The sequence below is a fragment of the Herpailurus yagouaroundi genome, unplaced genomic scaffold (genome assembly GCF_014898765.1).
Source record: "Herpailurus yagouaroundi ecotype Mexico unplaced genomic scaffold, PumYag 139, whole genome shotgun sequence".
NCBI lineage: Eukaryota > Metazoa > Chordata > Mammalia > Carnivora > Felidae > Herpailurus > Herpailurus yagouaroundi.
In genome coordinates, this window is record NW_024412394.1 from 68,673,692 (window position 1) to 68,691,573 (window position 17,882).

Consider the following 17,882-nt stretch of genomic DNA (forward strand, 5'->3'; position numbering starts at 1 on the left):
CCAACTGAGCCAGCCAGGCACCCTATGCTATACACCCTAAACTTCTACAGTAATATGTGTAAATTATTCAATAGAACTGAAAAAAAAAAAAAACCAGCAGGAGATAAATATTCCAAAATATTATCAATGCTCATCTCTGAGTGGTCTTATTATGAGTGATTTATGTTTTCTTCTTTATGTTTCTATAATTCCTAACCTTCCTTGCACGAACACATATTGGATTTTTTGTTAACACATTGATTTTTATAAGATAATAAAAGATATATATATTTTTTTAAGATATTTGCCATTTTTATGCCTAGCTGGCTCAGTCAGTAGAGAATGCAACTCTTCATCTCGGGTTCATGAGTTCAAACCCTCTTTGGGTATAGAGTTTACTCTAAAAAGAAATAAATATTTATTAAAAAACAAAAAATAGGGGCGCCTGGGTGGCTCAGTCGGTTGAGCATCCGACTTCAGCTCAGGTCACGATCTCGCGGTCCTTGAGTTCAAGCCCCACGTCGGGCTCTGTGCTGACAGCTCAGGGCCTGGAGCCTGCTTCCGATTCTGTGTCTCCCTCTCTCTCTGCCCCTCCCCCGTTCATGCTCTGTCTCTCTCTGTCTCAAAAATAAATAAAAACATAAAAAAAAAAATTAAAAAAAAAAAAATAGGGAGCACCTGGCTGGCTCAGGTCAGTGGAACTTGTGACTCTTGATCTCGGGGTCATGAGTTCAAACCCCACTTTGGGCATGAAGCCTACTTAAAAAGAATAAATTTTTTAAAAATTAAAAATAAAAAAAATTTTTTACGGTATTTGCCTTTTCCCCATAAGTTATATATACTCTACAGTTTAAATGCTTTACCATTTTAATAAGTAATATAAATATATTAAAATAATATGTATAGGTATTTTTCAAATAATACACGAGTATATGCTTTTTTCAAAAAGTCTTCCTGTCAACCCAAATTTCCTTCCTGTAGACAATCACTATTAGCAATTTGTTGTGAATACTTCCAGTCTCAGTTTTTGCAGTCTGAGATGACATTTCATTTATCCTTGTATCCTCGCATCTATGGCACAATACTTGGCTCACGGAAAGGAATCAAATGATAAATGGTAAACAATGGAATAATGAAAATAGCCAGAAAAATGAAGACAGATGAAAAGAGATAATAGGTGGACAGAAGATAGACAGATGGATAGATGGATGAAAATTTGCATAGAGATAAGTTGATGAATATGTGAACAGATGAATGTTGAGAATTTACTATTAAAGTAACAGTAAAACCAATATAATTTCTCTATATATGAAAACAGAAAAACATTTCCATTATCTTGGTCTAGCACTCAGATTATAAGAAAAATATTAAGAAGGAAAAACTGAAAACAGCACATGGTACACACACAAAAAATAACTTAAACACTAGAAACAAGCTAAATATTAATAGGGAATTTATTTACTTTACTAAACCAATGCCCTATTGAACTTAGGCAGTTAGGCTTACACTGAATAAAAGAATAGCAACCCCCAATAAAGACCAAATTGGTAATCTAGAAGATTCAATAAAGGAAATCTTCCAGAATGTAGAGAGAAAAAAGAGTTGCAATTTTTGCAAATGAATTTAAGAGATATGGAAGACAGAGCCTAAAAGGTCAACATTTGCTAATATGTATATTTGAGGAAGAGAACAAGAGAGGCAACAGAGGAAGAAGGAAAAAATAAATAAATAACGGGTAATAAAAATTGCCCTAAACCAAAGACAAAAGAGAAAGCTCAATAAAGATTCCTAAGAAACCGGCAGGATTGGAAAAGGGGAGTGAAAGAGTAGGGGATCAGTTAGGAAGAGTCCAACTGGACTAAATACCACTTTTTACCTGTGAAGTTCAAATTATATAAATAAGTTATGTACTCAAACAATACTTTGTTAAAGATGCAGAAAACCTAGCCACATAAATCAGAAAAAAAAAAAAGACCTACATTTTTTGTTTTTATTTTTTTTAATATTTATTCATTTTTGAGAGACAGAGACAGAGCATGAGCAGGGGAAGAGCAGAAAGAGAAGGGGACACAAAATTCAAAACAGGCTGTCAGCACAAAGCCCAAAGCGGGACTCGAACTCACTGACCACGAGATCATTACCTGAGCTGAAGTCGGACACTTAACCGACTGAGCCACCCAGGCACCCAACCTACATTTTCTAGGTAGACTTTAGTGAAATTTTAGAATGCATACATAAAGTAAAAAATACTGAGATTACAGACAAGCTTCCAAAAAAAAATTCCCATAAGCAACAAGAAATAAATGAAGCAATAGTTTTGGGTTCTGAGACAAAAATTATTATTTTTTAAACGTTTATTTATTTATTTTGAGAGAGAGAGAGAGAGAAAGTGGGGGGGAGGGGATGGGCAAAGACAGAGGGAGGCATGGAATCCCAAACAGGCTCCACACCATCAGCACAGAGCCTGATGTGGGGTTCAAACTCATAAACTATGAAATCATGACATGAGCTGAAATCAAGAGTCATGTGATTAACCAACTGAGCCACCCAGGGACCCCTCAAAAATTATTCTTAAAACTATAAATTCAGCCAACCTATTAATCAAGTATGAAGTCAAAACACATTATCAGACACACAAGAACTCTGAATATGCACACAAATCCAAATGAAAAAGCAACTCAAAAAGATGTCCTCATCCTCAACAAGATATTAGCCAATCGGATCCAACAATACATTAAAAAATTATTCACCACAGCCAAGTGGGATTTATATCTGGGAAGCAGGGCTGGTTCAATATCCACAAAACAATTTATGTCATTCATCACATCAATAAAAGAAAGGACAAGACCCATATGATCCTCTCAATAGATGCAGAGAAAGCATTTGCCAAAATACAGCATCGTTTCTTGATAAAAACCCTCAAGAAAGTAGGGACAGAAGGAGCATATCTCGAGATCATAAAAACCATATATGAAAGACCCAACGCTAATATCATCTTCAATGGGGAAAAACTGACAGCTTTCCCCCTAAGGTCAGGAACAAGACAGGGATGTCCACTCTCACCACTGTTATTCAACATAGTATTGGAAGTCTTAGCCTCTGCAATCAGACAACACAAAGAAATAAAAGGCATCCATATCGGCCAGGAGGAGGTCAAACTTTCACTCTTTGCAGCTGACATGATACTCCATATGGAAAACCCAAAAGATTCCACAAAAAAACTGCTAGAGCTGATTCATGAATTCAACAAAGTTGCAGGATATAAAATCAATGCACAGAAATCGGTTGCATTCCTATACACCAACAATGAAGCGACAGAGAGAGAAATCAAGGAATCGATCCCATTTACAGTTGCACAAAAAGCCATAAAATACCTAGGAATAAATCTAACCAAAGAGGTGGAAAATCTATACACTGAAAACTATAGAAAGCTTATGAAAGAAATTGAAGAAGACACAAAAAGATGGAAAAAGATTCCATGCTCCTGGATAGGAAGAACAAATACTGTTAAAATGTTGATACTACCCAAAGCAATCTACATATTCAATGCAATCGCTATCAAAGTAACACCAGCATTCTTCACAGAGCTAGAACAAATAATCCTAATATTTGTACAGAACCAGAAAAGACCCCAAATAGCCAAAGCAATCTTGAAAAAGAAAACCAAAGCAGGAGGCATCACAATCCCAGACTTCAAGCTATACTACAAAGCTGTAATCATCGAGACAGTATGGTACTGACACAAGAACAGACACTCAGATCAATGGAACAGAATAGAGAACCCAGAAATGGACCCACAAACGTATGGCCAGCTAATCTTTGACAAAGCAGGAAAGAATATCCAATGGAATGAAGACAGTCTCTTCAGCAAGTGGTGCTGGGAAAACTGGACAGCGACATGCAGAAGAATGAACCTGGACCACTTTCTTACACCATACACAAAAATAAACTCAAAGTGCATGAAAGACCTCAATGTAAGACAGGAAGCCATCAAAATCCTTGAGGAGAAAGCAGGCAAAAACCTCTTTGATCTTGGCCACAGCAACTTCTTACTCAATACGTCTCCGGAGGCAAGGGAAACAAAAGCAAAAATGAACTACTGGGACCTCATCAAAATAAAAACCTTCTGCACAGTGAAGGAAACAATCAGCAAAACTAGAAGGCAACCAACAGAATGGGAGAAGATATTTGCAAATGACATATCAGATGAAGGGTTAGTATCCAAAATCTATAAAGAGCTTATCAAACTCAACACCCAAAAAACAAATAATCCAGTGAAGAAATGGGCAAAAGACATGAATAGACACTTCTCCAAGGAAGACATCCAGATGGCCAACCGACACATGAAAAAATGCTCCACATCACTCATCATCAGGGAAATACAAATCAAAATTACAATGAGATACCACTCACACCTGTCAGAATGGCTAAGATTAACAACTCAGGCAACAACAGATGTTGGTGAGGATGCGGAGAAAGAGGATCTCTTTTGCATTGTTGGTGGCAATGCAAGCTGGTGCAGCCACTCTGGAAAACAGGATGGAGGTTTCTCAAAAAACTAAAAATAGAACTACCCTATGACCCAGCAATTGCACTACTAGGCATTTATCCACAGGAGACAGGTGTGCTGTTTCGAAGGGACACATGCACTCCCATGTTTATAGCAGCACTATCAACAATAGCCAACGTATGGAAACAGCCCAAATGTCCATCGATGGATGAATGGATAAAGAAGATGTGGTATATATATACAATGGAGTATTACTCAGCAATCAAAAAGAATGAAATCTTGCCATTTGCAACTACGTGGATGGAACTGGAGGGTATTATGCTAAGTGAAATTAGTCAGTCAGAGAAAGACAAAAATCATATGACTTCACTCATATGAGGACTTTAAGAGGCAAAACTGATGAACATAAGGGAAGGGAAACAAAAATAATATAAAAACAGGGAGGGGGACAAAACAGAAGAGACACATAAATATTGAGAACAAACTAAGGGTTGCTGGAGGAGTTGTGGGAGGGGGAATGGGCTAACTGGGTAAGGGGCATTAAGGAATCTACTCCTGAAATCATTGTTTCACTATATGCTAACTAATTTGGATATAAATTTTTAAAAATAAAAAATGAAATTAAAAAAAAAAAAAAGATGTCCTCAATTGAACCAAAAAAAAAAAAAATTCCAAGAAAAAGCACCTAAGAGATATAAAGAAACACTATTAGCTAAGTATGATCCAGATACTTGAAGGGCAAAAGAACTTAAGAAGACCCATTAGGCCTTAATACCTGGAAGACCAGCAGCAGTTATTTAATGCACAAGATTACATTTCCTTCTCCACGGGTCTCAATATACTAATTCATCCCGCAACAAATACTTTCACAATCATAATATTTTAAGGCTATTAAATGGTTTTCAGTGTTTGCTTTTTAGAATCAACTCATAGACAAAAAGCAGGATGCTATAAATGTCTACTTTAAAAATTAGAAATTTTATTAGAGATAGAGAAAAAAGAGTAAGAGAAATATATCACTTTTCTTAATATCCATATCAGGAAGACAAATAGTATCTAAGCTGATAACTCAAGAAAAAGAAATCTGGGCACCTGGCTGGCTCAGTCTGTAGAGCATGAGACTCTTGATCTTAGGGTCATGAGTTCAAGCCCCATGTTGGCTGTAGAGATTACTTAAAAAAAATTTTTTTTAAATAAAAACAGGTTTAAAGCCTCTATAAGAAGGGTGTGTTTCTCCTTTAGAAAGACTTATTGTATCAGAAATTAAAGATATTTTAGAAGGACACCAATTATTTTTTTAAAAAGAATAAAAAAAAAGAAATTTAATGGAATAGCTGACTAGCTCAGCTGGTAGAGCATGTGACTCTTCATGTCAGGGTCGTGAGTTTAAGCCCCAGGTTGTTGGGTGTAGAGATTACTTTAAAAAAAGAAAAAAATGTTAAAAAAAAAAAGAATAAAAAACTTTTTAAAGAAAGAAAGAAAAAGAAATTTAATGGAGTGCCTGACTAGTTCAGTCAGTGGAGCATGTGACTCTTGATCTCAGTCCTGTGATCAAGCCCCACGTTCTGCAAGGAGCCTAATCAAAATTAAAAAAAAAAAAAAAAAAAAAAAAAGATTTAAGTTTATGATTTAAAGTTGTAAAAGTATTTGCCACAAAAAATGTAAAATAACAAAGGTAATAAATTTGAATGTTGAGATGGGAAATTGCTCAGCTTTTCTAATGGAAAATCAACAAAAAATGCCTAACGTTGATAAATCAGAACATAGAATTATATGCATATTATTTTTTACATGCATATTACTTAAAGTTATACTAGTAAGCACCAGCAAAACTTAAAACAGAAACAGTCAACACTGGCTATCTTTGAAAAATGAGGGAAGCTTGGGAGTGGACAATAAGAAGGAAGACTTTTACTTTTCATTTTATATATAGTTTAACTGTTAGAATTTTTTAAATCATGTACAACTATTATCTGATAAATTTTAATAGCATAAAAATAAAAATATTTCCACTTTGACACAAATATATAGATCAAAAGATTGCTGGGGCACCTGGGTGGCGCAGTCGGTTGAGCGTCCGACTTCAGCCGGGTCACGATCTCGCGGTCCGTGAGTTCGAGCCCCGCGTCAGGCTCTGGGCTGATGGCTCAGAGCCTGGAGCCTGTTTCCGGTTCTGTGTCTCCCTCTCTCTCTGCCCCTCCCCCGTTCATGCTCTGTCTCTCTCTGTCCCAAAAATAAATAAACGTTGAAAAAAAAAAAATTAAAAGATTGCTGAGAAATCAGTGAACAGAACTCTGGTTTTATAAGTTACATAAGTTCAAATTACATACCATTTCTTCAGAAAAAAGGAAGCTCACATTTTTTTAAATTTGCGCCTAAATCCAAAACAACTGGATTCACTCAGTGTCTAAGTCACTCGTAAAATGCAAGTATAATAATTACATTACAAAAGGGAAAGAGAAAAAGGAAACTAACTTTTGTAAAAAGCAACACACTTTGTGCCCCAGATCACAATCCTAAGGAGAATAACTTTCCCACAGAAAGATGCAACTAGCCCACCTATAAGGCAAAAGTTTTACCTTACTTTTCCAGCAATCATGAACTCACCTTTCTGTCCAAATGTATATATCTACAAATATCTGCAAAATAGTTTGCCATGACACGGTTTTGGTCTGTGGTCACAATAAAAATAAAATTAAATCCATTTCTTAATCACGTTCCACTTGGTAACTGAGATCATCAGCAACAAAATCTCACAGAAATAATATTTTTAGATAGAAAACACACAACAGGTTTAAAGCCTCTATGAGGAGGATGTGTTTCTCCTTTAGAAAGATTTATTATATTAGAAATTAAAGATATTTTATAAGGACACCAATTATTTAAGGACTTTACAGGTTTTTACTTCTCTTTGATCATTCACTCACTTTTGGATAAGAATTCACACCCTCAATTAAAAAACTACTGCCGCACACTTGTATCCTGAATTACATCCTGTCTTCTCTCTTGAGACTCTCTTTTATCCTGCACAATGCATGCTCAAAAGCGCTATTACAGGAAGTGTTGAACTATCAGCTATTTATAAATGGACAAGAATCTTCAAATAGCTTTGTCGGCTACCTCTTTATGGTTCTAGCCCTTAAAAACTACCTGCTTTTTAAAGAAATAGTCATGTTAATAATTCAAAATATTAAAATGCTCTCTTTAAAAAAATATATATCTTGTTCCTTTGTTTTGGAATCCAAAAACAGCACTAACATACAGTCCCAACGTCACAAGAGAACGAACAGGCTGATCTTTATATACACATTAACCAAGCAGTCTTACTCTCATCGTTTACCAAGAAGAAAATTTCAAATTGTACTATATTGCCTTCAAGTCTTCTATATTGATGTCTAAACCTCATTACACTAGTTAAGCATTTTGCAAACCAAGCACACAGTTTAACATCACATATTAATTTTTTACACAGCATATTCAGTCCAAACATATAGTACACAAAAGTAAAATTCCTTAATTCATCAATACTGACATCCCTATCAAAAAAGCCTTTCCATAGATCTACTTTTTGCCTACATAAAACTCAGAGGCAAGCCTTTCTCGCGCTGCTAAAAGGGTAACTTGTATTTCCTATGGAAACTAATGATTTGGAACTCATTTTTATGTATGAATAATTATTTTTAAATCCTTTGATGAATAAGACTTCCTTATTCTCAGCCCCATTGTTTTCAATCTTTAGTGATTTATATCTCATATATCACCATATCAGCAAATCATTTCAAGCCAGTACTTCCAAAGGTAAATAGCTTACAGGAGTTTAAATTAGCTACACTAATACACACAAAAACTGTACCTACTAGGTACAGTTCACTACAGTGTTAGTACTAGCAAAAGACTAGTAACAGCCTAAATGTCCATCAAGAGGGATAGTTAAGTAAATTATGTAAGTAAATACAGTGGAATACAAGTGAAACTATTATTAAGAGGAACCAGGCATCTCTGCATATCAATTATGTAATGATCTTCAAAGTACATTTAAGGTGAAAAAAATATAGAGAAATGTACAGTAAACTATTTACCATTAAATACACACACCCCAAGAAAATGTCTAAAAAGGAAAACCGAGAATGGCCGTCTTTAGAAAGGGAAAAGGGTGGTTGGGAAAGGGAAGGCTTACTACCACATTGTATATCTTCTTATGCACATGCACGTACTACTCACTGAACAACATTCTTTTTTTTTTTTTTTAACAAAAATACTTTTTTCAAAAAGTGATCAAATATCCTTGATTCCATTCACAAATTGACAGTTTATGGATTCGAGTATTGGTTTGCATTATCAAACTGTTTCAGCCTCAAAATTCTGCCTGTAACTGAAAAGACATGAGCTTTGTGCGGGTTTTGGCAGAAAAGAGAAAAAAAAAAGAAAACACGTGGGCTTTCTTATTTCATTTGTCCACACCGTCAATTACACATTTTTATTAAAAGGTCTCTTCAGGGGCACCTAGCTGGTTACGTCAGTGGAGCATGCAACTCTCGATCTCAGGGTGCTGAGTTCCAGCCCCACATTGGGTGTAGAGATTAACCAAGTTTAAAAAAAATTAAAATGTCACTTCATGGATTTGAAAATTATAAATGTTGTTGCTAAGCTACTTGTCCCCAAGACTAAACCTTCCGAGTCCAACATCACAGCTACTAGCCAGTGTCTCAGTCACAGTAATCACATTCCTTGAGCCACATATGGCTAGTGGCTACCATACTTTACAGCATAGATGCACGTTCATCATTGCATGAAGATCTATTGGACGTCACTGTTCTAGACTAAGCAGGGCAAACTACAGCCTGCCCGCCAAGGCGAGCTCACCACTTGGTTTTATAAATAAAATTCTATTGAAACACGTTCTAATTTGTGTTCATTTACACATTTGTCTGTGGATACTTTGACACTACAACAGCAGATTCAAGTAATTATAACATATACTGTATGGCCCCCAAGGCCTAAAATATTTAGTATCTGCCTCTTTGTAAAGAAAGTTTGTCGACCACTGCTCTAAACAATCAAATTTTATTGAAAATATTTCTTTTCCTGGGCTTCAAAAAGTTCTTGTAATACATAAATGAAGAACCACTTAAACATAAACCAATGTTTATTTGATTTACTAAGTACTAAAGATACTAAATTTATTAACATAAACCCGTAAGATCAATAAATTTTGTAAAATATGTTGGAATGCCTACTTTTTTTTAATGTTTATTTACTTTTGAGAGTGCGAGAGCAAGGGAGGAGCACAGAGAGAGAGAGAGAATTCCAAGCAAGCTCTGAGCTGCCAGCGCAGAGCCCAACATGAGGCTCCAACTCACAAACTGTGAGATCATAACCTGAGGCAAAGTCAGATGCCTGACCCACTGAGCCATACAGGTGCCCCAAATGCCCACAATTTCTAAGCATCTCTATAAAATAGATAGAGAAAGCAAAGAACACAAGATTTCTATAATAATTTTACAAGAGCTGGCCTAAAAGGGAAAAATGCTTAACTCAAAACAAAAAAATTACATACGTTCCTTATCAATCTACTAAAAGAAATGTATCAACTGTCTTAAAAAGCAGCACATAATTTCTTAGAAAAAAAATTACACTAGATCTAATTAGTGCTATAAAATTATTTATGGTAACCACTTATGTAACACCACTGCATTGCAGGCTTTCAAAACAATTACTGAAGGGGCACCTGGGTGGCTCAGTCCGTTAAGCATTTGACTTTGGATCAGGTCATGATCTCACAGTTCATGAGTTCAAGCCTTGTGTCAGGCTCTGGGCTAACAGCTTGGAGTCTGCAGCCTGCTTCAGAATCTGTGACTGCCTCTCTCTCTGCCCCTCCCCCACTCATGCTGTCTCTGTCAAATAATGTTAAATTTAAAAAAAAAAAAACAAAACAATTACTGAAAACATCAGGGCAGTATTACCAATGTGGGACCTTTTTTTTTTTTTAATAAAATTTCTGAGTGTCCATTATATGCCAAACTCTGCACAAGACTCTGGAAATAAATGATGACCCATTTGTAGCTAATAGTTTACGGGGCAGATTAACATTACTTATAGTGATATTATACACCTAAGAACAAAGAGGGGCACAAGCACAACTAATAAAGTGAATAAAGGAAGGCTTCTAGAAGAAAAGCTATCTGAATAGGGTATTGAAGTATGAGCAGGAGTTGACCAAGTTTATGGGAGTGAGGAGAAAAGGGAGGGAGGAATGGCAGAGCAATACCACTTTACTTTGAATGTAAAAAAAAAAAAAAAAAAGACATGAAAAAGACTTAGTAAGTGCTAAAAAATGCTACAGAAACATGGCTTGCACCAACTCTGGGAGTTGGTGGCAAGTATAAAGGCTATAAAGACGAGAAAAACTTTAGGATCCTAATGCAAATAGCTTTATATGCCAAAGTAAGGAATTAAAATTGGATATGATGGTTTGAAAGATAGAGACTGTGGTTTTCCAAGATGTTTCATGATTGATTTTATTTGCAGAAAAATGACCCTGAGCAACTTGGATGTTGGACTATCACAAGGAAAGACTAGCCTAACAGCAGAGACCAATTCAGCTACTATGCAAAAATGGTGGGTTTTTTTTTTTTTGAAAGATGGTGGCCAAAAGTAATGATAATGAGGATGAAGAGAAACCTGATGAAGAAAAGCAACTACACATGGTAGAATCTATAGGCTGGCACTCCTACTTTTTTCTTTTTTTAATATCCATGCAATATTTTCCCCTTTCCATATTTGTTGGTATAGATATATCCTTTGCATGGAAAAACCTTATACAATAAGTTTGTCAAAACTGGAGGTTTAACATGGCCTTTTTGGGTTTTCCCCGTATGGTATTAAGAAGTAGGACACATTAGAAAATGCAACAACTCAGTCAGGAGAGCTGGATTCCTACTATCTTGTAACTTCTGTGAGGCTTGTCTTTGCTGTGAGACTATGGGCATGATAACCTCTAAAAGCTCTGGTTTTCTCATTTGTAAAGAAGTGAGACTAAATGATCTAAAACTCTTGAAAGTTCTAAAATGCTACGATCACAGTGCTACATCTTTAATCTTTGTACATTCCCCCCCACACACACACAAAAAAAATGCAAATACAATTGTCTATTCTAACTACAAACCAAATATGAAAAATCCATCAAAGCCAGGCAGATAGGTCCATACCTATTATTTACCTGTATGTATCCATATGTACCTACACTTATTTGTGAAGGATTTTATGACATATATTAAGATGTGTAATCACCAATTACTCATCTAAAACTTTATACACTAAGATGTATAGTCACAAACTACTCATCTGAAACCCTAAGGCAAAACTGAAACTGTTAAGATGTCAGCCATTTCACTTTCAATTATGAAGTATCTTTTAAAGACATCTCAAAAAGGAGTAATCTTTTATTGGAGTGGTTCAAAAGACTGAATGTCTGCAAAATTGAATAGTAGTATTGTTTGGTGTAACAGTTTTCAGACATAGTATCCTATGGAATCATGTTTGTTTGACTCTCTTATTGACAAAAGAACCTTTTAAAATATTCCTTTATCAATCAAAGCAAAGTTTTTCAAATTTGAGGAATATGGTCTTGAGATTTGTAACCATAAACTGTTATATATCCTTTTTTACAAATTTTAAAAGGAAAACTATTACAAATTCTTGTTCATACTAAAAAGTCTAGAAATATTCCGAACTTGTTTCTCAGGAATAACATTTAAGCCTGATTTATTTAAAAAGGATGGTTGGGTCAAAAGATTCTCTTCCTTCAAAACAAAAAGAACAAATGACATTTTTATTAAAGGTGAAAAACCCAAATGTAATCTTTCATTTCCACTGTCACAAATTTACATAGTATAATTAACACAGCCCAAGTTAAAGTCATTATTTTAATGGAAATATCACTCTAAGATTTTTTTTAAAAGGTAGTACTAAACTATAAACAGAGGCTTTTCTTTTGTAAGTTACATTACTTCTTCCAGTGTTTCTTCAAAAGACCCAAATGATTTTGGTTATATACTACATTATATACATCAGAATAACTTCTCTTAAATGTACGCACATGATTTCTTTCTTGCTCCCTAAAGTAGCATTATACATCTTTTTCTGAATTAACCAAAATAAATTCCGGAAAGAGCTAAACTGTAACTAACCATGATCAGAGTGTAAAATCTTTACTATGCAAATCTGCATCACAATTTAGAACCATCACCAAAAACTTTAAAAACTTTTTGTTCTTTAAAATCATTGCTACCAACCCACAAGAGATGTGCTATTAACATAAAGCCTCAAATCTCAACTAGACCCCTAGTCCAAGGAAACCTACCTTTATAATGATTTTTCTTAGAATATAGTGATATCAACTAATGCTTTCAGATCCTAAAAATTTCTTTAAAAAGCATATTTTGAAGATACACAGACTGATCTTACTCTATTAAAGAAACTTTATTAGTTCTAATCAAACAAATTTCACTCAAGAAAGTGCAGTCGAATCAAAAACTTTATTAGAGGGGAAAATATTCAAAAAGAACAATTAGAAGCAGGAATTAAATTATGCTTTTTGTTTTATCCCATGCTATCAAAATACAATTCAGAAGCAGATTTTTCTTAAAAGTTGCCTACTAAAAAGGAAGTTATTTTAACAACAAAAAAAAAGAAAATACATTTAAAAAATTTCAAATCAAGTACATTATAAAGTTAGCATGAGGAGTATGAAAAACACCACATATAATTTGTTTTGTAATGCCAATGTCCAAATCGGAAAACTAGATGTGCTTTCCCCAAATATATCTGATAATATTCCCACAGAAACACCAGTATAACAAGTAAATATTCCAAAAACAAAATACAAGTTAATTTTAATGGACCTGAAATTCCAAGATACTCATTCAAGGACACCTGGCAATTAACTAAAAGAATTATGAGAGAAGTTTACAACTGACTACTATGGAGCCCTTTCAGTTATAAGACCAAAACTACTTGCAGTAACAATCCTTTACACGTGTATAGTACCTTGTGATTTTCACCATACTTTATGATAAAACAATTTGTAAAGTTGTGTTTTCATTCTCTATGAAATTAGCACACACACCTTAACAACTTTCGTCCTCGAGTTCATAAATCAACTATATCAATTACAACAGAGTGCGCAGAACGTTAGGCAGCATTTCAAATCTTACTAATGTCATTGTGACTGATATTCACTTTATTCAGAAATGTTCCGCTAGGATGCTAAAAACTCTCTTTCTCATACTTTTTGACCGTCTTTGAAATCTAAGCGGGACAGGTAGATAAATGTTCCTGGGCTCCCTTACTCTAGGGGAGGAGAATTCCTCCCAGGAAGGGCGGTGAGCAGGTGATTGGTTTAAACCTACCCTTCGCCGGCAGCTGGTTCCACCTGTCCTAGAGCCCGTCTGCCCTACAGGACGAAGGATAGGCGTTCTCAATACAGAATCCAGCTCGCCATCTCCTAAGAGAACAATCAATAAAGGCTTCCTAAGAGGTTACTAAGGTTCTCCCTCAAATCCCAGGTAAACAAAGATTCAGGCCCAGATCTCTGTCACTCTGCATTCCGTTCCGGATAATCTAGGTGCTGGATAAACCCCAGCACGCAGTCATTTAGCCAGGGGATGGAGTGGAAAGCATAAGAATATCCAACGGGGGGGGGGGGGGAAGAATACGAGTTACCAAAAAACTAGGCGAACTCTGAAGTTCTGCGGGCAAAACGCGGTTAGTCTCCGAGGAGGTCCTACATTCGAGTTAAAGTGCGGAATTCAGAATGTGAAAAAGCGAAATCGGGGGCGAATGAGCAGGGATCCAGAAGTCGCCGGGTATAGACAGGGACGCGGGACTACGCTGAGAAGCCAATGGGCTGGCTGGCCCCAAGGGCAGAGATGCGCGGTGGGTCAGACCCTAGAGTCTGGCTAAGACCCCAGCCGCCCGACCAGCTCCTCCGCTAGGTTTCAAACCGCCGCCCCCGGGAGGCGCTTAGCCGATTGGAAGTTCCACAACGACCGTCACCAGCCCAGGGCCGGAGCGGCAACTCGGCAAAGCTCTCCCAGCCCTTGGCGTCTCCCCAAGAGACCAGACCCCACAAACTCCACCTCCAGCCGAGGTCCCAACTCGAGTCCCGCCGCCAGCTCCATGCACGCGGAAGGCGCCCTCCGGAACCGGACCGACGCCCCCCGACTAGGCTGCTGCCGCTGGAGTTCGAGGGGCGCGACGGGGCCGCGCGGGGAGGGCAGTCCGAACCCGCGTCCCTCAGTCCGCGCTGGGACGCGGCCCCGCGACCACCTCCGCCTCGCCCTTCGGGAACGGCCCGACCCGGCTCCAACCCACCCATCCCGCGCGGTCGCGGGCAGGGCGAGGACCCGAGCGAGCCTACTCCCCCCGCCCCTGCTCTTACCCATCTTTCCGCCTCGCCTTGTAGACGTGCCCGTAGGTGCCGCGTCCCACTTTGCACCCTTCGTACTCAAACAAATCCTCCACCCGCTCCCGCTCCGCCGCCAGCTTCGCCTTGAAATCATAATCCATTGTCTGCTTTCCCCATAGAGGCACCGGGACGCGGGGGCCGCCGCCGCTCAGTCCCTCCTCCTCCTCCTCCCCCCGCGACCGCCGCTCCACTTCTCCAACAGCCGCCTCTCGGGCGCGCGCGCGCCGCCCGCCGCCCCGCGGTCCGCCTTCAGCAAGGGACTCCTCGGCGGCCGCGGCAGCCACCTACTCCACCTCCTCCTCCTCCTCCTCCGCGGCGGCGGCGGCGGCGGCGGCGGCTCCCGCAGGCAGCCCCAGTCCCGCCTCCCCCCTTCATTTCCTTGTTTTGGAACCTGGTGGGCCGCGCCGCGGCTTCCTCGAGCTCATTAACCAACCATCCCGCCCACCTCGAGGCCGCGGGAGCTGCGGGGAAATGTAGTTCCGGAGGCTACAGGAGCAGTTCAGTTTTGCCAGCAAAAGAAATACAGCACCCAGGATGCTTTGGGCCGCTACAGCCCCGCCTCCACAAGGCATGCACGCCTGCGCACTGGGGCTGCCCCTCCCCCTCAGGTAGCTCCGGACTGCCAGTTCCTGTGAAGGTAGAAAGCTCAAAGTTACTGTATTCTTTCTGCGAGTCTTTGCGAGCTGGTGGAAAGAAGGCCCTTGTTCTAGTATGAGGAAGGTACTCCAGTGTAACTGCCCCCGGGCTAGAAGGAAAGTGTAAAGTATTTAACAAGTGCTTTGCTCAGGAGTTTGCTCCAGTGGTTTGAGAGGCGAGGGCTGTGGTTAGGACAGTTGTGCTGCAGATTGTTTGTTTTTCTGTGGCAATTGGTCCGCCCGTTGCCCCGCCCCCGTCGCCCAATCTCTCATTGGCTGAGACTTAGAGAATGACGTCCTCCTTGGTGCGTGGGTATCCCCAGGCTTTGGCTCCTTTCCCGTTCTTGATTGGTAATTGGATGTGCTCGGTTGTTCCTGATAGGTTAATCTTTTTTCTTTACGATGCAAAAACGGTATTTCAAAAACTGAACCATCAGCGGTTTCCTAGTTCTAGCATCCGTCTGAGGAGAACTTCTGAACCCTAGCAGCCAATCATCCTTTCCCTCGCGCTCTAGTCATGGTCTCCTCCTACACTGTGCGGTTCCCATAGCCAAGGTTTGGCCATCTGTCTAAGGACAATTAAAGTGCCAGGATGCATCGTTTTAAAAACAATCATCAGGGTTGGATTGTAAAAGATTTTTTACGGTCTATGCATAATGATGACGTTCTCCTAGAATGTTTAAGAAAGTTTCCTTCATCAAGGTGAACATTGATTCATTTAATTGTTGCATACTTAACGTGTCAGATGCTTGGGATACAATCCTAAACATGATTGGTGCTAGGATAAGACTAATATACCACATTTATTGAGAGCAAAAGGAGGAAATGGTCACTTTTATCTAAAGTGATAAGGAGGGGCACCTGGGTGGCTCAGTGGGTTAAGGTTAAGCTTCCCACTTCAGCTCAGGTCATGATCTCATGGTTGGTGAGTTCGAGTTCGGTTGGCATCTGGTTCTGTGCTGACAGCTCAGAGCCTGGAACCTGCTTCAGATTCTGTGTCTCCCTCTCCCTTTGCCCCTCCCCTGCTCGTGCTCTGTCTCTCTCTCTCAAAAATAAGTAAACATTTAAAAAGTTAATAATAATAAAAATAAAGTGGTAAGGAGAATTAGTAGTGACCTGCATGCTAGGTTTTGGCAGAAACCTGGAAAACTTGGAGTGTTGGGGAGATCATTTATTTACAACAGTAAATTTCCTGAGAAACTAACTCAGATCGTGAAGTCAATCGAAAATATCTGAGTATATGAGTGTCTCTTATTTCCAGGAACTATGATAAGTGCTGGAGATACCAGATGAAAATGGGTCTCTTTCCGTCGGAGAACTAAAACCTATTGAAGAAATAAACATGCAAGCAAATTAAAAATAAACTATGTGGGTACAGAGAACAATAGTAGAATAGGAAGAATTCTAGAGGAGTCAAGCTAGGCTTCACAACAGAGGGAAATTTTGAGCCAAAATTTAAAGTACTTTATGTGAAGGGCAAGTAGGCAAGTAGGGAGCAGAAATTATTTAAGGCAGGATGGCTGAATCATATATCATGAGAGAACATGATATATTCTGAGAAATGCAACTAGTTTGAATGTTACAGATTAAAGCAGGGAAAGGGGATATCTAAGAAGAGATTGGACAGATAAGTAGAGGTCAAATTATGAAGATATATATATAGATATATATAGATATATATATATATATATGACTAGTGGAAGTTTTAGATTTCATCATTCTATAGGCAATAGGAAACCATTGAAGACTCTTGAGCTAAAGAGTAATATAATCAGTGTCGTGATTCAAAAACTCCTCCTGACAACAGTGTTCAGGATAGATTGGAAGAAGGTGAGAACAGTAAGAAGTTACTGCCTTGGATCATCTGGCTGGCTCAGTTGGGAGAGCATGTGAGTCTTGATCTCAGGATCTTGAATTCAAGCCCCACATTCATTATGGAGCTATTTAAAAACAAAAAGAAGAAGAAAAAGAAGCTATTCCCTTAATACTTACAAAATACAGAGATTAAACCATCAAGTGGCAGTGCTGATCATAAGAAAAAGACAGATACCAGAATTATTTATGAATCAAACTCAACAGAACCTGAGGATTAATTAAATGTGGGTTTAAGGGAGAGAAAATAATCTGAAATGACTTACAGGGTTTTGACTTCAACAATAAGGGAAATAAAGGAATAGGAGCAATTTTTAAGAGAAAAATGATGAGTTTCATTGGGGCATGTTGTAATTGAAGTGCTTGTGGGGCATCAAGATGGAAATAACAAGTAAGTATTGGGGTGCCTGGACGGCTC

At 38.4% G+C, this 17,882-nt stretch overlaps 1 protein-coding gene across 5 annotated transcripts in view; it reads right to left on the minus strand.

The window, feature by feature from the left end:
- CDK19 (cyclin dependent kinase 19) overlaps nt 1-15,177 on the minus strand; it is a 179,302-nt gene extending 164,125 nt beyond the window's left edge. Inside the window, exons 1-2 of one of the 5 annotated variants that reach the window (XM_040474380.1) lie at nt 14,931-15,177; nt 13,900-13,994 (exon numbers count right to left, since the gene is read on the minus strand). In XM_040474380.1, coding sequence (XP_040330314.1) covers nt 13,900-13,994; nt 14,931-15,051 — 216 coding nt within the window. In that variant the 5' untranslated portion in view covers nt 15,052-15,177. Of the gene's footprint in view, nt 1-13,899; nt 13,995-14,628; nt 14,702-14,930 lie in introns of those variants that run through there. The other 4 variants (XM_040474384.1, XM_040474381.1, XM_040474382.1 and 1 more) reach the window with 4 other exon arrangements.
- Nucleotides 15,178-17,882: the final 2,705 nt, after the last annotated feature.